The sequence below is a fragment of the Oreochromis aureus genome, linkage group 3 (genome assembly GCF_013358895.1).
Source record: "Oreochromis aureus strain Israel breed Guangdong linkage group 3, ZZ_aureus, whole genome shotgun sequence".
Taxonomy (NCBI): domain Eukaryota; kingdom Metazoa; phylum Chordata; class Actinopteri; order Cichliformes; family Cichlidae; genus Oreochromis; species Oreochromis aureus.
In genome coordinates, this window is record NC_052944.1 from 74,203,677 (window position 1) to 74,228,076 (window position 24,400).

Sequence of the window (24,400 nt, forward strand, 5' to 3'; positions counted from 1 at the left end):
TCCCCACCTTTCCAAAATGATCCTTCTGACTTCTTCCATACTCCCAGCATTCCAAAAGTACCTCCTTTGTGGGATGTGCGTCACCATGACCACCAAGATGAACCCAGTAATTCACCGATACTTGCTTCCTCCTAAGATCTAGGGGCATTTCTCCCATCTCCACCTGTAGGGCACTGACTGGAGACGTTTTAAAAGCTCCACAGCACACTCTAAGGGCTTCCGATTGCAGAACATCCAAACGTCTCAACACAGAAGGAGCTGCTGAACCATATGCCACACACCCATAATCGAAGACCGATCTAATTAATGCCTGGTAAAGTCTTTTCAAAGCAGAAGAGCAAACTCCCCAACCCCTCCCAGCTACACACCTCATAACATTAATAACTTATTTGCATTTGGTTTCAATCCGGTCAATATGCTCCCTCCATGTCAGTCTTGAATCAAACACAACACCTAAGTACTTAAAAGAGCTCACTTTCCCAATTACCTTGTCAAACAGTTTCAATGTCAAAGTCTTACTCATTTTTCTTTTGGTAAAGAACATCATTCTTTTGGTAAAGAACATCATCCACCGAAAACCTGAATCCCCAGTCAAATCCCCACTCAACCACCATAGTTACAGCCTCCTGAACCTTGCCCACTAGGTGCTCAATATTTCTTCCTTTTTTCCATAACACACCATCATCAGCGAACAACGACCTCCCAACTCCCTCGGGAACATCAGAAAAAACATCATTGATCATTATAACAAAAAGCAGGGGACTAATCGCACTGCCCTGTGGCATTCCATTCTCAACCGTGCACTGACTGGAAATTGTAGACCCAATTCGCACTTGGATCTTCCTACCAGATAAAAAGTCTTGGATCCAATTGAATGTCCTGCCACCAATACCCAGCTTATGCAACTTGATTAAAAGCCCATCCCTCCACAACATATATGCCTTTTCTATGTCAAAAAACACTGCCAAAACAGACTCTTTATTGGCCTGTGCTTTCCTGACAACATTCTCAAGTCTAATAATAGCATCAGTTGCGTTCCGAGCTGTCCTGAGACCACTTTGGTAATTGGCTAAAGCCCCTTTTCTTTCCAGTTCAAAGGACAGTCTTGCCATTATCATACGTTCCATTAACTTGCACACATTTGATGTAAGAGCGATTGGTCTGTAGCTATCTGGTTTAGATGGATCCTTCCCGGGTTTTCTTATTGGCACAATAACAGCCTCCTTCCAAGTTCTTGGGAGCTCACCCTTAATCCAAACTGTGTTAACCAAACACAGCAGTTTATTAAGCGCTTTGGTACCAAGGTGCTTCAACATTAAACAAATTTGATCCTTTCCCGGGGCTGTGGGCTTTGTTTTTTGAAGTGCTCTCACCATTTCCTCCCGAGAAAACACCGCATCCAAACTGCTGTCTATGTGCGCCTTTCTTACTAAATCCTCCGAATATCGTGTTTTAGTTTGGCACATTCTGTCTTTTCCCAACACTGATATGTTATCAGAGCTATGAATCTTAGCAAAAGTTTTCACAATAACCTCCACTTTTTCCTGAGCTGTTACAAAGTTCTGTTGGCCTGAAGATAGAACTGGGTAATCTCATTCCCGCCGGTCACCTCCCATTCTTCTGACCATGCCCCAGACCTCCCCCACTGGAGTGGTTCTTCCTATTTTAGAACAGAACAACCTCCAACTGCTCCGCTTTGCTTGTCTCACTGTTCTCCTGACCACTGCCACTGCTTTCCTGTATGCAATCAGAGCTTGTATGTTAAGGGTTCTTTGGAGAAATTTAAATGCCTTGTTTCTTTCCTTTACCGCAATTCGACATTCCTCTATCCACCATGGCACCAAAGTCCTGCTTTCCTTGCCTTTACTGGTCGGGATTGAGGCCTTGGAGGCTACCATAAGTACTTCAATAAACTGATTATTCATTTGATCAACGCTCCCAGAGTCATCAACCTTGTCAATCATTTCCTCACATAATTTTTGGAATTTTGTCCAGTATGATTTTCTTGTTTCATTCTCTCACATCCAGCATACGCAACACTGACTCCCACCACAACTACAACACTTTGGTTGAACTCCATCTCCACATTTCCCATATTCATGATCTCCACCACACCGAGCACATCTCCTCTTTTCCTTAGTTTTTCACTAAGTGTCCAAACCTTTGACAGTTAAAGCACCTCAGAGGTTTTGGAACATAGGCTTGTACTGGATAACTAATGAAACCCAAAAAACACTTTCCTTGGAAGATTTCCTTCTTCAAAGTGTATCAGGATACTTTCACTAACTACCTTAAATCCTTCTTTTGTTGCTTTCATTCTGATCACAGATATCACATTTCCTCCTTTGATTTTGCTTTTCAGATCATCCATTTTCACACTAATGGGCACCCCAGAAATTATCCCCTTGCATCCACCTCCCGTCTGTGCACCCACTTGCCCAGCATTTTCTACTTTAAACTTCCCAAATTGTTTTAAGTTCAAAGTCTTGTTGAGCTGCTCTTCATTCACACATTGCACAAGAAGATTACCATCTGAGAGCACCTTAGCAGAAGCTATATCTCCCACTTTACTGTTAAGTTCAGCTGTCAACACGAACGGACTCAGCTTTTTAATATGGACTTTTGTTCTTTCATTGAATCTCAGAACAACGAACATTCTTGTTCTCTCTCTAGCTTCTAAAGAATCATCCCTACCACTACTGCTCCCACCTCTTCCCTCCTCTGCTCACCTTGCACTTGCTCCAGAGGCATTTCCTCCTCTTCATCAAAATCAACATAGTCTTCCCAGCTGCCCACAGCTGACCCACTCATGGAACAGTCGTGCTCAACCGCCGCCACGGGTGGACTGCCAACCAGGTTTGAATTTTTGGCATTGCTCCAACCAGTTTTGCCAGCAGACGCCGCTGCCATCCCTCCTCTCTCCTCCATCCACCTCCACTCCTTGCGGGCAGATATTGCAGCTCGACGGCTTTGTGTGCTTTCAAAAAAGCCCCACTCCAACACTTCTTCTCTCCATGCTGTCTGAATTGCTGCTGTATGAAGCTTATAAATACACAGGCAGGAACATGAGAGAATGAGGAACAGCTGAGTACACAGCCTGGAGAAATTAGACCTAACGAGACAGAGGAAGCGAAACTAGAAACACTGACATAAGACATGGACCTTCAAAATAAAACAGGAAATCCACAGACAGAACTCAGATGTACAACACCGACAGAGAACGAAGGGAACACACAATACAGGGACCTGAGAGACATGAGATATGACTGACTGGAGAACAAGAGAATAAACTCAAAGGCAGAACTAAACCTAAAAGCTAGAATTCACAGTCCCAGAAGAACAAGAGAAATAAAAAAAAACCCAAAATCCCAATAATCATAAACCATGAACCAAACAACACATTCTCACTCCTAACTCGTCAAATGTGTTGTTTGGTTCATGGTTTATGATTATTGGGATTTTGTTTTGTTTTTTTATTTCTCTTGTTCTTCTGGGACTGTGAATTCTAGCTTTTAGGTTTAGTCATGATCAGGCTCCCTCTGCTTCACTTATGGACGCGCAGGGTACCCCCCTCGCGTCGAGAATTGACGTGCAGGGTCCTCCTATTGAATACTATAGCGCTCCTTAAACATTGTTTATTGACGACAAGAGATTGCCGCGGAAGAGCCTGTTGTCCGTATATTTATATATTTCCGAAATCACATTGTAGTGATGTGTACTGAACACAATATATTATATAATGTAAACAACTACCTGAGAAACAGCAGATACAGCAGATACATTAATTATAGGCAATTACTTTTGTATCGTTTATTGCATAGATGGAGGGAGTGGTGTATGCTGGGTAATGGCACAGCTAGCAACTGGGTGACTTTATTCACCCGCTTCGGATGTTATCAGTCTACAATGGGCATTATTAGCAGAAATCAGTCCCATAGACAGTGTTGGGAAGGTTACTTTTAAAATGTATTCCACTACAGAATACTGAATACATGCCCCAAAATGTATTCTGTAACGTATTCCGTTACGTTACTCAATGAGAGTAACGTATTCTGAATACTTTGGATTACTTAATATATTATCGTGCTGTTTACAACTACGTGAATGTACTATTGCTGTGATTTATTACTGATACTGAAGGTCCGCGGCTCCGAACCGTAGTAAAGGGACCTCTGGCTAATACGGTGGGTTCCGTGTCGGGCTGGTAGCCGAAAACTAGCTTTACTTTGTTGTCTGGGTCAACTTTGCTTGCGGGAGACAGAGAGAGGCGTTGAAAGGCTGCTCCAACGGAACTTATTTTTTCCGGAGGAAAACACGAACACAGTGTACAGTTGAGTCTTAATAGCTTACTTACAGCTGGGCTCGTCAGGCACTCTTCTTGGCTGCAGTGGTTATTATTATATTTACATGCTTCCAGCTCCCGTTTTTGCTCCGTGACAGCTCGGACTTTTCCTTTCTCTCCCTCCCTCGCTCACAGACACATAACGTGTATGGCAGTCCATTCTCGCTGCAGCACGGACTACACTGCCCATGATGCTACATTCTTTAGGGCCATGCCTGTAGCATTCTGCCTTTTAGCTTAGCACAACAACAACAACAAAAAAGCGCTCTCTCACCCAGTCGCCCTGTAACCATGGCAACCGTAACGCTGCCGCTTGGAACAACATTACGTAGCTGTCAGACAAACCCAAACAGTCCTGACCCGCGACAATATGAAACAGGGAAGTACCACCGTGTAATCCATTTATTTCAACAAAGTAACTGTATTCTGAATACCACCTTTTTAAACGGTAACTGTAACGGAATACAGTTACTCATATTTTGTATTCTAAATACGTAACGGCGGTACATGTATTCCGTTACTCCCCAACACTGTCCATAGATATGGACCATCTCCACCTGCTACATTGTTCAGAAGGTTGTGATCCTCCATCCAGATGGAGGATCACTAACAGGACCGTAACAATTTACATTTTAGATTCTTACTGAAGGACTCAAAACTGTGAAAAACTATGAATGAACACATATGGAATATTCAATTTTGAATAAATTCCCAACAGTGTCACCTCCTACAGGCTTCATAGTGGGAACCATGCATGTAGAGACCATCTGCAATCACATCTTAAAACTCACTTTTTTACTTTGACTTTTGAATCAAACTGGTTTGACTATCATCCGGCTTGCTTTTTATGTTTCTCACTGTGTTGTTTGTTGGTCTGTTTTGTTTGTTAATGCTTTGTTTTTAACGTTTCATTCTCTTTTTGGCTAATTGTGAAGCACTTTGGTAAATACTGTTGTTTTTAAAATGTGCTATAGAAATAACTTTTGATCGACTGATCTGCTCACCTTTTCTGCGTTGCACAAAGACACATCCGGTGGAACCAAAGATCTCAAACAAACAAATCTCTTCTGCTTGTTGCTTTTCCTTTGTTGTGGTTTCTGAGCAGCTATTTGACTATAAAGGTCTGAGTGACACAGTCTCCTCTGAGCAGTTGATGTAGACATGTGTCTGCTACTGGAACTCTGTGTGGCATTTATCTGGGCTCTACTCTGAGGTGCTGTTAACTTGTGATTTCTGAGGCTGGTGGCTCAGATGAATTTATCTTCAGCAGCAGAGCTGACTCTTGATGTTCCTTTCTTGGGGCGATCCTTGTGTGAACCAGTTTCATCATTCAAAGTTTTGGCAATTGTCTGGGCTGACTGACCTTCAGTTCTTTAAGTAATGATGGACTGTTGTTTCGCTTTACTTAGCTAATTGGTTCTAGCCATAATATGAATTCTAACAGTTGTCAAATGGGGCTGTCAGCTGTGTGCCAACCTGACTTCTGCACAACACAACTGATGGCCCCAACCCCATTAAGAAGGTAAGAAATTCCACAAATGAACCCTGACAAGGTGGGCCTTGTCAGGGTTCCTCCTATTCCGCCCACAGCCCAAAGACTCGCAAGAGGTTTTAACCCAGCTGCAGAAGCACAATGCATAAGTTGGAAATGTGAATTTCTTTCTTTCCAGTCAGAATAGTAGCAGCAATCCACAGTTAACAATCCAAGATGGCACCGAAAGTAAACAGTAGTAAAACTGTGAAACCTCTAATCTCTACTGGCATTGTTGTGTATTTGTGACTTGTTAAAGAGTATTGACCAGGCTCTACAACAACAGTATAATGCTGTATTGTTAGTGATACCAGGGTCATACACTATGAAGTGAGGTCAAGCATTTAACTAACTTGTTAAGTTAGCCCAGAATTTAACCTGTGCATTCACATGAAAGGGGTGGTGTTGGCAGCATTTAAACATTATAAACGGGGCGTTTCATGTATCATTCCACAGAAAATGATCCCTATGAGTGACACCTACAACAGAAATATTATCAAATGGTGATTAAACATCTATAAAGAACAGAGAAAATATAACAATAAAATGCAGTGCAAAAGGACAATTGTTAACTGTTAATGTGGCGATTTATCATGACTGATTTTATCACTAATTTTTGCTTTTGTATTGCAGTTTCTTTCTAAGGCGATGCCTGCACATTAGAGTTCTGAATCTTTAAACTGGATGCATTTGGACCTGAAGAAGGAGCTGCTGACCGTCTTCTACCGCTGCTCCATTGAAAGTGTGCTGACATATTGCATCGGTGTGTGGTTCTCCAGCTGCACCACAGCACAGAGAAAGGCACTCCAGAGGGTCATCAATATGGCCCAAAAAATCACTGGACATCCTCTTCCCTCCCTGAAGGACCTGTACAGCACTCGCTGTCTCAAGAGGGCACGCAGCATCCTACGGGACTGTACACACCCTGGACACGGGGTGTTTAAGCTGCTGCCGTCTGGCAGGAGGTTCAGGCTGCTGAGGTCCCGAACAAATAGACTCAAGGACAGCTTTTACAACAGGGCAATAGCCCTAATCAATGCAAATAGCTGACCTGACTGGCTACCTACCTGGACTTACCGTTAACAACGGTAAAAACAGTAATAATAATAATAATATTTATATTTATAACAAGGTGCAATAATAATTAATGTGCAATAATAACAGTGTGCAATACAAATACACTTATTCTTCTTTTTTATTACTAAGTTATTATACTGTGTTGTGTTGTTTGTGTTGCGTTGTGATGTGTCGTATCGTGTCGTGTTGTGTTACATGTAGTGCCGACATAGGACAGTTTTCCAATTTCATTGTACTATTGTACTATGTATGACTGTGCAATGACAATAAAGAGTTATCTTATCTATCTTATCTTATCTTATCTTATTTAATCATTGAAACTTCCTGTCTCACAGCCTGATAAAGGAGACCCAGAAATCACTTTAGTGTGACACCAGAATAAAGTGAAATCAATTAGATTGGTTGAACAGGTATACCTATTTAAAACAAACAAACAAAGACCCCTCATCAGCAGATTAGATTTAAGTACAATTACGTTTTATACATTTTCTAAATAACCAAATTAGTACATGGACAATCCCCTTACAAGGGAGTTTGTGTTTCTTTCTGTAGTTTTAGTAAATTACGGCTTAACAACCTGCACATATAAAACGCATTCCCACAGCAGATAATCTATACCACACTGAAAACGTGCTGTGAACAAAATGCTCAGTGGAAACGCTTCCAGCCGTTTTTAAACCAAAACTCAGACAATAATCTGCTCCAGACAGTTTTGGTCTTTTATTTTATTTTTTATTTTTTTTGCATCAAAGAGTCTATCAATCATGTAAACACACAGACACTGTCGTGAGTGAAAAACTTTAGATCTGTTCTCTCTGCAAAAGTAGGCAAGTGGATTTTACCTAGTAACACTATTTTCTAGAGATTTGATTGGTCAGTGGGAGGCGTCTAATCGCGCATGAGCAACTATTGCAATGGACCCCGGTGGGAAGTGAACGCTCTTTGTAGTACATAAAACCCAAGGTTAACCCTAAAGTTATCCGAATAAGTCAAAATACTGCCTGACAGCACAGATCTCTGACAAAAACCAGAATAAATCCCATTTTCCCACTTTCTCTGGAACGCGCTAACTCGGCCGTGACGTCACTGGAAGGCGGCGTTAAAAAGATCGAAAGTACGCCGATAGATGGATGTGTGTCAGTAGGTTTCCTCCGTTTATACCTACCCACATAAAGGATCCATAGGTCGTATTTTTTCCCGGTATATTTTGGACGTACCGAGTTAAACGAGAATGACTCCGTTAACATCAGCGTGTCTCTGCGTGGTTCTGTTTTTCTTTTGTGCCGTGGATTCGGCCTCTTCAGGTGAGCGCTTTTCTACTCCTTCTACTTTCTCATTGGGCTTCACGAAAAAGCCCCTGATACACTGCTCTCACGTACTGTAAAACTGTTGAATCCCCCCGAGACGCAGCCTATCCATTATGTCCTTTGTAGTGGACAAAACGGTTAAACTGAAAGATACTTTTCTCTCTCAGTAGGATAGATTAAAAAAAATCTATCCGCAGGTCGTGTAACGTCTTTCGGGACTCCTGAGCTACGAGGGTGCAGTCTGGTAAACAAAAAGCCCCTCTCCCCTCGTTTTCTAATAACTTTACCCTGACCGTCATGGATGACGTCATGAGTGAAGGAAAGGCGTGCAGGAGAATTTAGAAGGAGTATCAGAGAATCTGCCGATTTATAATAATTTGGGCGTGGCTTGGGGTGTTTACTCTGCGTAAATCAAACTCTTGTTTTCCTGTTTGTTCGGTTGGTTTGTGCAGGTGTGAACACAGTAATTACACTCCGGTGTGGACCACAACAACCGCACCGAGACCCTCTGGAGGAGGTGGTCTCGGTGCGGTTCGTTTATGGTGTGAACGTGATCTCAACCAGCTGTCAGGGGCACGTTACAATTGTTAAAAACGTCCCGTACCTTTGTGTACTTTTTATTCTCAGTACAGGAAGAAAGTACAGATGTGCAAAGATCTGCGTGGGTCAGCAACCCGCCCTGAAATGACTTTCAGTTTTCTGTCACAGCACCCTTTACCTGTATTGACTTCTGAGCTGACTGTGCGTTTCCTCCGTGGTTTGTAGTGAAGTATTTCGTTTCGCTTGGAGTTAACTCGGATTTTTATCTTTGTGAAAACAAAAGAAACCAAGCCCGGGGTTGGGGGGCTACATGTTTAGGATCTCATCAGTGTATTCTGACCACAGTAAATGAATTTCTAGGTGTGGAAACTCCATTAGACTTCCCCCGCCATGTCCCACCTGATCCTGATGAAGCTTCACAGAGAAACTGTTACCCGAGGATGGTTCATGCAGCTCAGATAAAGGAAATGGCATTATCATAAAAACTGCAGTGAATTCTGATTTTCATTTCAATCATCTTAATATATTCTGATCTCAATTTAGAGAGATTCTGTGTACAGCAACAATCATGATAACAGCAGTTCAGTTTTCAGTTCAGAACTGAAGAAGCTTCTTGGATGAGAGGTGAAACGTCTTCAAGCAACTTAAAGAGTCCAGACGCTTTTCTTTCCAAGCTCCTTAGACTAAAACAAATACAATTACAACACAACATAAAAGCATCAATGACATACAAGATAAAATTAAACATGAGTAAAACCAAAGGCAAAGTAAGTTCATAAATAAAATCAACATCTCAAACTGTCTCAAATGCCAAGCAGAAGATGTGAGTCTTAATGAAAGTATAAAAGGTCTGTAACATGAAACAGATTCCACAGTTTGGGAGCTGCTGGTAAAAGCCCTGTCCCCTCTCAGTCTCTGCTGTTTAGTACTGTTACATTTTATTTATGTATCAACCTTAAAAAGAGTTTACTGAGTGATTTGACAAGCTAAGGCTGAACACTCAAAACCAACATTTACACAGAGAGCCAAACATTAAAGTCACAATGCATAACAATGAGTATATTTAAAAATAAACAGAAAACCGCCATGAAGAAAACATCTGAAACTTAAACCATAAAGACATGTCAGACATAACCTCATCACATTAAAAAGCAATCCATTAGAATTTGGTTTAAAGAAGGGATTTAAAGGTGACCACTGACTCTGAGCCTGATCTGCTCAGGTGGGTTCCTCCCAAAGCCGAGGACCCACTGACAAAAGGAAGGCTTCCACTCTAAAACAGCCAGGAGGCCTTCACCTGTGGGCTGAACATAGCTGCTGTGCAGCTGGGAATCCGGCCCAGGCAGGTATATGTAAGACATTCCCAAACTTCAGGCGTCTGCAGCCCAGTTTGGGAATGCAAACATGTTCACACCTGTAACTCTGATTAGCACACAGGCACAAAATGAAGTGTTCATGTTCATGTTTTCATTAATTTCATTTTGATATTACATAATTTTTTTGACTTCTCAGTCATGCTGACTGTTTTCAGGAATCAGGATCTGAATGCTTTATTAATCCCTGAAAAATGTATGTGGTCACCGTCAGTCCAAAACTGTAATGTATTGTATTATATTATTTAATTTAGTTGTGTTAATTACTCTTCTTATTAAGTTACAAATATAACAAAATGGGTGTAATTATAAATATCCCAGTGTTACTCACATAACTCTCTCAACCCACATGTTTGAGAGAAAAGTTTTAAAATTAACTAACATTCAAAATAAGATAAGATAAGATAAGATAAGATAAGATAAGATAAGATAACCTTTATTAGTCCCACACGTGGGAAATTTGTTTTGTCACAGCAGGAAGTGGACAGTGCAAAAGTTATGAAGGACAATTAGAATAAAAAAAAAATAAAAAAGAATAAATACAGTACACAACTGTACAGAATAGAATAAAAATAGAATAATATATACAGTAGAATAAATAGAGTAAAATATACAATAGGATAAAAATAGAATACAAATGTTATATACAACAGAGTGAAAAATACAACGGTTGCCAGAAAGATTATTGCACATTGTGTTATTGCACATTTGTGGATGTGTGTGATTGATCAGTTAAATGCTTTATTGTGGAGTCTGACAGCAGTGGGGAGGAAAGACCTGCGAAATCTCTCCGTCCCACACCGTGGTGCCGCAGTCTCCCACTGAAGGAGCTGCTCAGTGCTGTCACAGTCTCATGCATAGGGTGGGAGATGTTGTCCAACAGGGATGACAGCTTAGCCCCATTCTCCTGTCACTCACCACCTCCACTGGGTCCAGAGGGCATCCTAGAACAGAGCTGGCCCTTCGGATCAGCCTGTTCAGTCTCTTCCTGTCCCCAGCAGAGATGCTGCCTCCCAGCAGACCACACCATAAAAGATGGCTGAGGCCACCACAGAGTCATAGAAGGTCTTCAGGAGTGGGCCCTCCACTCCAAAGCGACCTGAGTCTCCGCAGCAGGTACAGCCTGCTCTGCCCTTTCCTGTAGAGGGCGTCTGAGTTATGAGTCCAGTCCAGTTTGTTGTTCAGATGAACACCAAGGTACCTGTAGCTGTCCACAGTCTCAATGTCCATACCTTGGATGTTCAGTGGTTGCAGTGGAGGATGTTTGTGCCTGCGGAAGTCTACCACCAGCTCCTTGGTTTTACTGGCATTGATCTGGAGGTAGTTCAGCTGGCACCAGTCCACAAAGTCCTGAGTCAGTCCTCTGTACTCCTTGTCATCCCCATCAATGATGAGGCCGACTATTGCAGAGTCATCAGAGAACTTCTGCAGGAAGCACTGGGTGGAGTTGTGGGAGAAGTCTGCAGTGTAGATGGTGAAGAGGAACGGAGCCAGAACCGTTCCCTGTGGGGCCCCGTACTGCAGGCGACCCTGTCCGACACACAGCCCTGAGTCCTCACATACTGCGGTCGGTCGGTGAGGTAGTCCAAAATCCAGGTAGTGAGGTGATGGTCCACTCCTGAGTTCTCCAGCTTGTCCTTCAGAACCGACGGAAGAATGGTGTTAAAGGCACTGGAGAAATCAAAGAACATGATTCTCACAGTGCTCCCAGCGGTCTCCAGGTGAGCGAGGAACGGTGCATGAGGTGAATGACGGCATCATCCGCTCCAATGCCAGGCTGGTAGGCAAACTGAAGTGGGTCCAGTGATGAGCTCACAAGGCGCGAAGCTGAGCCAGGACCAGCCGCCCAGGGTCTTCATCAGGTGGGATGTCAGAGCCACCGGCCTGTAGCTGTTGAGGTCCTTGGGCGTGAAGTCTTTGGCACTGGGACAACACAGGAGGTTTTCCAGAGCTGTGGGACTCGTCCCAGCCTCAGGCTCAGGTTGAAGAGGTGCTCCATCACACCACACAGTTGGTCCGCGCAGGACCTGACGACCCTCGAGCTGATGCCATCTGGACCCGCTGCCTTCTTGCCATTAATCCTCCTCAGTTCCCTCCTAACCTGGGTGGATGAGAGAGACAGGCTGGAGCCTTGTGTTGGTTGTGTATTGGATGCTGTTGATGGGGGTGGGGAGGAGTGAGCAGGGTGAATAGAGGAGGTGTGAAGTGTCTGAGGTGTCAGAGGTGGAACAGCAGCAGTGGGGGAGGGTGAGTCTGCAGCCGATGTTGGAGACTGCCTCATGGCTGAATCAAATCTGTTGAAGAAATGATTCAGTTCATTTGCCCACCTCACATCCCTCCCAGGCAGAGAGTTCTGATGTTTGTGACTTCACCGACGTTATTTTGCTGCAGCTGGTTCTCCATCTTCTGCCTGTAGCTGTCCTTCCCATTCCTTATCAGTCCCCTCAGCTCTCTCTGCACCCTTTTCAACTCCTCTTTGTCTTTGGATTTGAAGGCCCTCCTCTTCTGCTTGAGGACGGCTTTAATTTCTGGGGTAATCCAAGGTTTGTTATTGGAGAAACACCGTACAGTCCTGGTAGGTACGGTGTTATCCACACAGAAATTAATATAGTCCGTAATGCATGTAGTAAGGCTGTCGATGTCCTCTCCGTGGTCGTCACAGATCACCTCCCACACAGTCGACTCAAAACAATCCTTAAGAGCCTCCTCGCTCTCCTGCGACCATCTCTGCACTGTGCGGGTGACTGGTGGCTCCCTGCGCACTAAGGGCTCATACACAGGGACAAGGTAAATAATAGTACATTAAGTCAAAACAAAGTATGGAAAAAAAAAAAAAACATGAGCAGCTGAGGCTGCATACTCATTGACACAAGACCACAAAACTCAAAATATGTGTTTTGTTGCATCCAAACAGGATCAACAGAATGAAAGTAAGTGAAAGAGCCAGACTACTGTCATTGTTGTCAATAAAAATATAAACTTTAAAATATTTGTGTTTTCCATGAAAACATCTTTAGGATAAATTTGAAATATAAAAATGCTAGTGTAAACATTCAAGTAAATATTGTTTGTGATGTCATGAAAATAGCAGCATTATAACAACAACAATGGCTTTAAGCTCACATTCAGGCCTTTGGGACTCAGTCAGACACTGAGCCATGACTCTGTGGTGCATCTCACCATTCAAATACATTTTTATATAATATATTTTATTTAATATTCAACACTCAACTTGAAATTTTATTTTTTCAGAGAAATATTGTGTCCAGTGTTTTTAAAAAAGCCTAATTTTTTATATACAGTGGGGCAAAAAAGTATTTAGTCAGCCACCGATTGTGCAAGTTCCCCCACCTAAAATGATGACAGAGGCCAGTAATTTGCACCAGAGGTACACGTCAACTGTGAGAGACAGAATGTGAAAAAAAAATCCATGAATTCACATGGTAGGATTTGTAAAGAATTTATTCATAAATCAGGGTGGCAAATAAGTATTTGGTCAATAACAAAAATACAATTCAATACTTTGTAACATAACCTTTGTTGGCAATAACAGAGGTCAAACGTTTACTATAGGTCTTTACCAGGTTTGCACACACAGTAGCTGGTATTTTGGCCCATTCCTCCATGCAGATCTTCTCGAGAGCAGTGATGTTTTGGGGCTGTCGCCGAGCAACACGGACTTTCAACTCCCGCCACAGATTTTCTATGGGGTTGAGGTCTGGAGACTGGCTAGAGCCACTCCAGGACTTTCAAATGCTTCTTCACGGAGCCACTCCTTTGTTGCCCGGGCGGTGTGTTTTGGATCATTGTCATGTTGGAAGACCCAGCAGCGTTTCATCTTCAAAGTTCTCACTGATGGAAGGAGGTTTTGGCTCAAAATCTCATGATACATGGCCCCATTCATTCTGTCCTTAACACGGATCAGTCGTCCTGTCCCCTTGGCAGAAAAACAGCCCCATAGCATGATGTTTCCACCCCATGCTTCACAGTAGGTATGGTGTTCTTGGGATGCAACTCAGTATTCTTCGTCCTCCAAACACGACGAGTTGAGGTTATACCAAAAGTTCTACTTTGGTGTCATCTGACCACATGACATTCTCCCAATCCTCTGCTGTATCATCCATGTGCTCTCTGGCAAACTTCAGACGGGCCTGGACATGCACTCGCTTCAGCAGCGGAACACGTCTGGCACTGCGGATTTGATTCCCTGCCGTTTTAGTGTGTTACTGATGGTGACCTTTGTTACTTTGGTCCCAGCTCTCTGCAGGTCATTCACCAGGTCCCCCGTGTGGTTCTGGGATCTTTGCTCACCGTTCTCATGATCATTTTGACCCCACGGGATGAGATCTTGCGTGGAGCCCCAGATCGTGGGAGATTATCAGTGGTCTTGTATGTCTTCCATTTTCTGATGATTGCTCCCACAGTTGATTTTTTTCACACCAAGCTGCTTGCCTATTGTAGATTCACTCTTCCCAGCCTGGTGCAGGTCTACAATACTTTTCCTGGTGTCCTTCGAGAGCTCTTTGGTCTTGGCCATGGCGGAGTTTGGAGTCTGACTGTTTGAGGCTGTGGACAGGTGTCTTTTATACAGATGATGAGTTCAAACAGGTGCCATTCATACAGGTAACGAGTGGGGGACAGAAAAGCGTCTTACAGAAGACGTTACAGGTCTGTGAGAGCCAGAGATTTTCCATGTTTGAGGTGACCAAATACTTATTTGCCACCCTGATTTACGGATAAATTCTTTACAAATCCTACCATGTGAATTCATGGATTTTTTTTTCACATTCTGTCTCTCACAGTTGACGTGTACCTCTGGTGCAAATTACTGACCTCTGTCATCATTTTAAGTGGGGGAACTTGCACAATCGGTGGCTGACTAAATACTTTTTTGCCCCACTGTACATTTAGTACAACCTGTGAGAACACACATAGGTTTAAGGCCTTTGTGTTTGTCCACCACACTGGAAAATCATTTTAGCAGATCCTCATGTTATAAATTCTGCACTTAGCTTTCTAATGTCGAGTATTGTTGAAATTTAGCGTGCAGCTTGTTTTTCCAGTTTTGCTTGTTTGGTCTTTCCCGACATGCTCACTTTTAAGTCCGTCTCCTCGTTGCTCTGTGTGTCTGACCTGATACCAACAGGACAATAATCATTGATAAATGATATTTCACCTTAGTCTTGCTCTGTATTTTTCCCTTGTCCACACTATAGTATGTATATGGCTGCTGTCTAAATCAGTGTGGAGATCCATAACTTTAATTTCAAAGGACATAAACACTGATTAGATACAAACAGGAGTCAAACCTGATAAACTGCATCAGAGGTTTGGTGACTTTGTCCCAAAATAAAGTTCAAGAAGGTTTTTTTTTTTGTTTGTTTGTTTTATTTTTATTTTTTCTGTCCTCTGTGTCAGCAGAGCTCACTGGTCTCCGATCCTCTCTTTGACTGGCTGCTGTAGAAGTGAAAAGTTGTACTTTGACCTTTAACCTCTCTGCTCTGTGTTGTTTCCTCTTCCAGACAAGAAACTCATCACACCTGAGTCTGGACAGGACGTCACAATGACATGTGCAGTTCCACAAGGCAAAACCATCAGAGCTGTGAAGTGGAGCAGAGCTGACCTGGGAGATAAATATGTGCTTTTGTACCAGGATGGGCAGCTGGATCCAGAAAACCAGCATCCATCTTTTAAGAACCGGGTGGATCTGCAGAACAGACAGATGAAGGATGGAGACGTGTCTTTGATTCTGAAGGCTGTGACAAGTAATGATGATGGCTCATACAAGTGTCGTGTTCTTGTGAGTGAATCAGCATCATGGGAGATCATGGGAACCGTCAACATGAGTGTCGGTCTCCCAGGTGAGTGAGTAGATTTCAGTGTTAGTGTGTTCAGAGGTGAAGCTGCTTCTTATTGTTGAGTTGTTCTACCTGATGCTGACAACTTTCCTTTTCTCTCCTGCAGGTCAGCCACAGGGTCTCACTGATGTATGGATAGCTATTGTGATAGGTATTACTTTTGTTGCTGCTTTTGGTTTGTGTTGCGTTGGGCTTTTCATCTACTACAAATGCAAAAATCCACGAAATCGGGTACTGTAGTAGTCTCGTGTTGATCATCTCCAGATTTGAAAACACTGAAATGAACCATTTACTAGCTAATGCTAGTTAAAAATAAATAAATAAATTCAAAAAATTAAAAGGCAACCAGGTGGTCTAATTTTTGCGGGAATGTTTTCAAGAGCAATGAAGGTTTTAAAAAGCACCAAATTTAATCCTGTGTGTATGTAGTTTTAGGGCCTGCAACACTAAAAATATTCATAGTATGAAGGCAAAAATATGCATGAATTTATTAAACATATTAAAGCTATTGGACAAAAAAGCAGCTGATTCTGAAGGGGTCAGCTAAAAGCCACCACCTTATTAAGAAAACCATGACCTCATACTTAATATGTTACTTAATCAAACTTTGACCAAACTACTTCTTAATTTATACCTTTACTATAAACTTGTATAAAGCCTACAATGTGGCCACTTAAGTGTAAGGAGATGTTATTAATGCCTGTGACAGATGTGCCTGTCTTACTAAAAGAATACTAGCTGCTCCTGGAGTTTCTCTCTTTAAGTCAATCTAATCTCTTCAAGTCAAAAAGTGGCACCAAAAAAACTCATAGCCAGATCTGCATGGGAGGAAATACTGGTACCTAACAAGTCAATCAGTCATCGTGGACTGAGTCGATACAACATGCAGCTACACTTATAGAGATGTGCAAATCAGGTCATGTGGTAGTGTTAAAGAAGGGTTTACAGTCATGATGCACCTCTAGCACTGATTTACTTCAGAAGCGTGTATAGTGAAGCCAACAGGAAGAAAAAAACTAACAACAAATAAAATTTAAATAGGAAAAGATTTTTTTTAAATGTGCAAATGCATAAAGCCATCTTTATGCATTCAGTTTATTTGTCAATGTCAAAGAACTTTGTAACGGATGTGCTGCACACAGTATCTGATTTGTAACTTTGGACACTTTTCAAGCCTTTCATCTTAACTGTAACTTCATTGCTGAGCTCTCGAGTTAAACTGTCTTTGGAGGAAACTTCACTGTGAAACTCTGAGCTGAGGAACAAACTCTTCATCATCCTCATCCTCAGCAAACAGCACGAGTCTCATCCGGTGGTGAAAACAGATAATAGAATTCCTCACAACGTCCCAACACAAGCACCGAAATGTTTTTGTTCTTTTATTATTATTATTGTAATTTTTTTTTTTATCATTATATTTCCGTCAGTTCTGTGCAGTTGACCAATAGGAGCACAGAGCAGTGATTGTCTCAGTTTTTTTGCAGAGTGCAGCTGTTACACGAGACCTGCAGACTGAGAAAATTCTGCTTTTTGTACCACATTGTTGTGCACCAACATGCTGTATATAAATGCATCTGTCATTGTAAGAAATCACTTTTTTACAGTTGTTCATAAATCTGAACTTTTATAAACAGAGTTTAACATCCGTTTCTTCCTCCTGAGACCTGCTGTCCTCACATGGAGTCGTTACTTTTTAACTTTCTGCACCTTATGCTGTGTTCTTCTCAAAGTCTTAGGGTAAGCAGTTTTGCCTTTATTATGTTAGGTCATAAAAGCATTGTCTCCATATGAGGACCTGTTTTAAAAAAACAAAAAAACCAACAACAACAACACGTATTTCTTATGTTTACCAGGTCTATCTAGCCTGAAATAATCAGGATCAAATAAAAATGCATCCCAAACTAGAGTTCAGGAGGTTAAACTGAGTCAGACCAACAGTCCTAATGAAGAGATGAACTTTAATTCTGCAGAACTATAGTCATAATGCAGGTTTTTAACACAATGAAACCAAAGAGTTTTATGAATTTGGGATGTTAAATGATGGAACATACATCTACGCTTAAATACTGTATAAACTACATTAAACCAATATGTTGACAGATTTATATTTTTAAAACATTAAAAAAATAGTCTGTAAATAAGTGTGAATGAAATCCACCGTTGCAGAACATCAAAATAATTTCTTTGTTGATGGATTCATGAAAATCTGCTCCTTTCTGAGCCATAATGTGATTTTATTGTTCATTAAAAATTATTTGATCTTTAAGTCTTTAATGCTTTTCTGTTAAATAAAAAAAAATAAGAAGAAAACGTAATTGTTCTGCTTCTTCTGTTTTCTCATTTCCTTTCACTAGTCTGTTCATTCCTTTACTAATCTTTATTTTAAAAGAAGACATATGATTTTTAATAAACAGATTTTTTTACGTCATGCTGCAAAATGGAGCCAGTGCCAGTTTTCAATGTTCATAACTCCATCAGTTTAACATGATCACCAACTGACTGAAATTAAGCTCCAAACCACGACAGAGCCTCCACCCTGTTTTACAGACAGCCGTAGATGCTCTGTAACCTCTGCTGACCTCCTCCGTACATACTGATGATGATGATTTGAACCAAGAATGGAAAATTCCTGTTAGTCAGTCCATCAGATCCACTGATTTTCAGTGCAGTTCTTATGTAATTTGAAAGGCAGCGTTTTCTTCCTGTTTCCTTTAAAATGGCTTTTCACAGCTCTCACCCTTCCACCATGACCGTTTTGTGATGAGAATTCAGTGATGAGTAGATGATCGACTGAGGGGCCAGATGTATCTCTCAGGTCCTGTTTCTTATGGAAATAACTTTCAGATATGATTTTTTTTAGGCTGGATACTACTTCTTCTGCCCTGAACTTGTCCTGTTTTCACCGTACACCATACTGAGACATGCCTACTTTTAAGATAATAGCCTTTCAAGAATCACATTGCTGGTGTAATAATAGTATTCTTTGTCTTGAAAGTTACAATTTAACATTGTTTCTTTGCTCAATTGTCAAATGCTTAAAAACAAAAGTGTTCACCCCTTCAGTAAGTTCCTTTTTATGCTTGAATGATTGATGGGTCAGATACTAGGACTGTGTTAAAAATAAGTGTAAAAGTGGCCAGTGGCGGGCTTTACTTGGTGTCAGTGAGAGAAATGAAAAAAGCTCAAATGAGTGAGAAGGACGATGAAGGAAACATCTGTGCTGTGTCTGCTCTGTAAGTAGAATCTCTGTGTTTGTTTGAATTCTTGTACTTTGACTGTCTGCTCTCCTGATAACTGATGATGGAGGAGAAGACATGAAAAACAAATCAGGCTGAATTCAAGTTCAAAACACCACGAGGACCAACTGCAGGTCTGAACTGACTCTTTATCTTTGCTCAGGAGTCGAGGAAACACAGCAGGCAGTGAAAAGATCAAATCATTCACTCATTATATCAACACAGCTGGATAGAAGACACAGCTGAGAGTTTGAAACATAAAATTTTAACATGTTCATCATTTCAGTCACGTGTAACTGTCTTTAAAGCTTCATGCTGCAAGTGACTTACACTTTGAGCCATTTGTTTGCGGTCTGTGGTTTAAACGGAAACTAAAGGTGCTCCATTTTTCTGTTTCTCAAGGGGGGAAAAAAGTTGCAAGTGTTCCATTAGAGATAATCTTAAAAAGAGGAAGTTAAATATCTGAATCTTCCATAAACAGGCCATGAATCTAAAGGTTTTACTTAAATATGATCTGTTTTAAAATATGATTAATACGGATTGCATTCAGTAAACTCACTCAAGTGTTTTTTTTATTACTGACTGTAATCACATTTGTGTAAAACCAACTATTTAAATTTCATCTGTCTGCTGTTCCAGTGACAATCATCATCATCATCATCATCGGGTGTGTAGTCTTTAACTGGATTGGAGCACACTGATGATGTAAAAATAGTCCATAGATATTTTATTGATCTGTGCTACAGCAGCATGATTATAAGTAAAAATAGTGTAGTCTACAATACACAACATAGTTAAAATAAAAGTGCCACAGGCACTATGAGATAGTGAGGAATTTATTTACAACAGTGATAAAAAGCAAAGGTTCACAAACATGATCAGCTATCACAATACAATTAGGACCAAAAGTATTTGGAAAATCATATAAAGTTTATCTATAATAGGGCAGCATGGTGGTGTGGTGGTTAGTACAGCTACCTCACAGCAAGAAGGTTGCAGGTTTAAATCCTCTTTGGGTGAAGTTTGAATTTTCTCCTTATTAAAATAAATTATCTTATGAAGTGAGACACACAGAGTAGCAAGTTCCAACATGTTTATTTTACTTGCAAGGAAGCAAAAGCCATATGTGTGTGATGCTCTTACAGAAAAGTAGTTTAGTTACATGGTGTCCATGATTATATGTTTGGATAACAAATAACAGAGGAGCCACAATAAGGCCAAAGAGGACACTGTGAACTGTGAAACCTCTAATCTGTACTGCCACTGTTGTGTATTTGTGACTTGTTAAAAGGGGGTGGTGTTGGCAGCATTTAAACATTATAAATGGGGCGTTTCATGGATTATTCCACAGAAAATGTTCCCTATGAATGACACCTACAACAGAAATGTTATCAAATTGTGATTAAACATCTATAAAGAACGAAGAAAATATAAGAAAATATAAGAAAATATAATGGTAAAACTGTTGTAAAAAAATTGTTAACTGTTAATCTGGTCATTTATCGTGAATGATTTTATCACAAATTTTTGCTCTTGTGTTGCTGTTTCTTTCTAAGGTGATGTCATTGAAACTCTGGCGGTGACTTAAAAACAAAAACTGAGAAAAAGATAAAATAGGAAAAGGTGGTTCAAAACTTCATCTGTCATTTTTGGAACGTTTTTTTTTCCCCAATAGCAGCTAAGCTTATTTTATTATTTATTCATTATCATAGAAACATTATAGCAGGTTATAATATGGATGTGTTACATAGAGAATTGAATTTGTAACCTCTGACTCTGACCTCTGTAAAGCTTTTCAGCTTAAAATGCCAGAACGACCAGACACTAAAGACAAACCCACCGTATATAGGAAACTTTACTACACTACCTAAGAACAAAACACTAAAACACTAAAGTAAAACTAAAACCTTTTCATGCTATAACATTTAAACCGAACATTGAAAGCTCTCATTTCTGCTGGCTTCAGTCTGCACGATATCAGTGTTGATGTTGCAGAACTCTGAAACTAAAACTGGCGTCATGCACGTCAGCCAATCCTTTTATCGTTTTTAGTTTGTCGTAGAGACAAAAAGTGATGGAGCATTTAGAGCAGAACATCCAAAGGGGAAGTTCAGCTCTGTGGTTTTAAACTGTGAATAGTTCAAAGCAAAGTCGAAAGCCAGGATCAGAAACACTACACAGTTTCTGTCTGATTCCATCCTTTTCCTGTTAATAACTAGTAACTATTAACATTACTACACTAACAAACTAATTAAGTGCTAGAAGAGATGAGTGGTGATCCTCTCAGCAGACTAAAAGGTGAACACATTAAACCAAGTCAAATATCCACGTTCGTGTTTAATTACTTTCATTACTACTATTAATTAATTACTTCTATGAATGATGATGGTGGAACAACAGGGAGTAAACAAGATACATAAAATGGGACTAAATAAAGGGACCAGTGAGGAAGTGTCAGTACAATAAAAAATATGCAGAAAAGAAATGATGAAGTCAAAAAAAAGAGGTTAAAAGGAAAACACAGGAAGTGTGGTACTGATGTATTTGGTTCTTTCAGGTCAGGAGATGACACATTTGGGTAGATTTTTTTTTAATCTAAACATATTTACTTTGTACACAGGCACATGTGAGACCAACAGCTGAGAAAGACTCCATCTGATTAATAAAATGTTTTGACTAATATTTGTTCATGGATTTATGGACAGCTGCTGCAGTCTGGAGCATGAATGTCATTTACTTGTTCTGTTTCTCTTTCTGTGGTGTTTGTTTCTGATGAGCACACAGTTTCTTTGTTAGCAGGATTCATGCCAGCTTTCTTCTCTGTAGACACAGAATAGAAGTTCAAAACAAAACTTCAATGCCTTCCAAGCTGCACAGAAAAATACAGAGTATGCAGCTCCAGCAGGAAGATGGATGAAGGCAACGCACTCAGAGCATGGTTCATTTCAGGTGGCCTGAAAAGTCTACACACGTCAGCTCCACCTGACACCGAAGGTTTGACTACCCGCAGTTGTACGATTGGAGGCAGTTATGGTTTTGTTTGTTCTAACTGCTGTCAGGGTTTGTGTACAGAAACTAATCAGAGAACGGAGAAGCCAGCCTTATAACATGTGCTCATGGATTTGTGATATACCTAGCTTTCAACTCTTGCATATCGGGCTAAAGCTAACTCTGATCCATTATTACAATTACCATTGGCACAATCACACGTCTGTTTATGAACTTTACTGTAGTGTCATAGTGCTAGATATCAAGTTTAAAAATGTTTGTCGATAAGCCTCAGGTACCAACTAATGCTCCAAGGACGACACCCTTCACCTTTGTAATCCAAGTGCAATTCAACTAAAAAGGAACCATTGGCAGACAGATATGTAAATGGGTGGCAACGGAGGTGAGAAAGGGGTGGTGGTGGTGGTAGGGTGTTAGGTTAGGGTGCTCTGGATAACTGTTTTTGTCATGTAATTGGATTGCACTGCTGACCCACCTGAAGGTTAACCTTCTGCAGGTCTAACTTTAAGGGTCATTGAGGCACGCAAACTGCCTGGCAATGTTAAGATGGCAACAAAAAGTAAAATAAAATGTTCCTCATCAGAATATAACAAATAAAGACATGACATTACCTCAACTGGATGGCCCATATCAAATATATTCGAACCTATTAACAATATTAACAAAACTAAAAAGGGTATGTCAAGTTTTTTTTTTTAAAAAGGAAATTCATAAAGTCTTGAAAAATAAAACTGAAAAATACAATAAAAACCAAATAAAAGAAAAGAATAAGAAATAAAATAAAGAATAAAATGAAATATCCATCAAGATCTTTACAACCAATAACATAAAATCTATCTTAATTAAATGGCCTAATTCAAATAAATTTGCAAAATAAAAAATAAAATAGGAATCAATATAGAATCAATATAACCATTATTTACAAAGCTAAAAAGGGATCGGGATCCCAGGATCGGGTTTGGTGTACTGGGCCTCCTGTCGTGCTGACTCTATCTCCCAGGTGAGATACCCTATAACTCAGTTAGGAGGGAGAGCAGGTGGAGCGTTGAAAGAGTCCCCGGAGGAGGAGAACTGCTAGGATAAGGCATCCAGCTTGACGTTCCATGACCCTGGTCTATAAGTTATGGAGAATCTGAAGCGGGAAAAAAAAACAGGGCCCACCAGGCTTGCTGTGTCTTGAACTGCTTGGCAGACTGCAGGTAGTGAGGAGAGTGAGAGGGGAAGCTATCTTGCTAAAATCTTGACTGAAGCGCCGATAAAAGTTGGCAATGCCCAAAAACCGCTGAAGTTGCTTCCAATCGGAGGGCACTGGCCATTCCAAGACAGCCTGGATCTCAACAGGATCTGGTTTGAGGTAACCTGCTTGATGATAAATCCTAGAAAAGAGACTGTGTTAATGTGGAATTCACATTTTTCAGCCTTGACAAACAGGCAGTTTTCCAGTAAACTTTGCAGAATTTGTTTAACATGCCACTCATGTTCAGCCACTGACGTGGAAAAGATGAGGATGTCATCCAAGTAGACAAGCACAAATTGATTTGCAAAGTCTTGGATGACGTCGTTTACGAGTGCCTGGAAAATGGCTGGGGCATTAGTTAGGCCAAACAGCATAACAAGGTATTCAAAGTGCCCTGGGTGGGTGTCTTCCACTCATCCCCCTCCCCGATGCTGACCAGATGGTAAGCGTTCCGGAGAAACAAACAATCCAGAAAAAACGGGGACCATGACACCACCATTTTGATATTATAAGTTAGAGCGCTATCTGCCAAACCAGGAGCACATGGTTTATTTTAATGGAAATTTCTTAAAGACATGTAATGTGTGGAGTATCTCAAGGTTCCTACAAAACTGCTCAAAGAAGTCCTGCCATTAATTAATTCTTCAATCTTAAATATGATCAACCTATCTCTAATAATCGGCTATGTACCACAGGCCTTCAAGCTGGCTGTAGTTAAACCTTTACTCAAAAAGCCATCTCTAGACCCAGCAGGCTTAGCTAATTATAGGCCAATCTCCAACCTTCCTTTCTTATCAAAAATCCTTGAAAGAGTAGTTGTCAAACAGCTAACAGATCATCTGCAGAGGAATGGCTTATTTGAAGAATTTCAGTCAGGTTTCAGAGCTCAT

The 24,400-nt window shown here is 40.8% G+C and overlaps 1 protein-coding gene across 1 annotated transcript; it reads left to right on the plus strand.

Annotated features, from left to right (window-relative positions):
* The first annotated feature begins 8,016 nt into the window (after nucleotides 1–8,016).
* LOC116321500 (butyrophilin-like protein 9) lies at nucleotides 8,017–18,338 on the plus strand. The gene is made up of 3 exons (XM_031741363.2): nucleotides 8,017–8,254; nucleotides 15,693–16,031; nucleotides 16,135–18,338. The coding sequence occupies exons 1-3, from the start codon at nucleotides 8,182–8,184 to the stop codon at nucleotides 16,266–16,268; spliced, it is 546 nt and encodes a 181-aa protein (XP_031597223.1). The 5' UTR covers nucleotides 8,017–8,181; the 3' UTR covers nucleotides 16,269–18,338.
* Nucleotides 18,339–24,400: the final 6,062 nt, after the last annotated feature.

What these genes read in the sequence shown, in the direction of transcription:
- LOC116321500 (XM_031741363.2), top strand. Translation starts at nt 8,182, where the DNA reads ATGACTCCGTTAACATCAGCGTGTCTCTGCGTGGTTCTGTTTTTCTTT. An exon ending in CGTGGATTCGGCCTCTTCAG is followed by an intron (nt 8,255 to 15,692) that starts GTGAGCGCTTTT and finishes TTCCTCTTCCAG; the next exon opens with ACAAGAAACTCATCACACCT. An exon ending in CATGAGTGTCGGTCTCCCAG is followed by an intron (nt 16,032 to 16,134) that starts GTGAGTGAGTAG and finishes TCTCTCCTGCAG; the next exon opens with GTCAGCCACAGGGTCTCACT.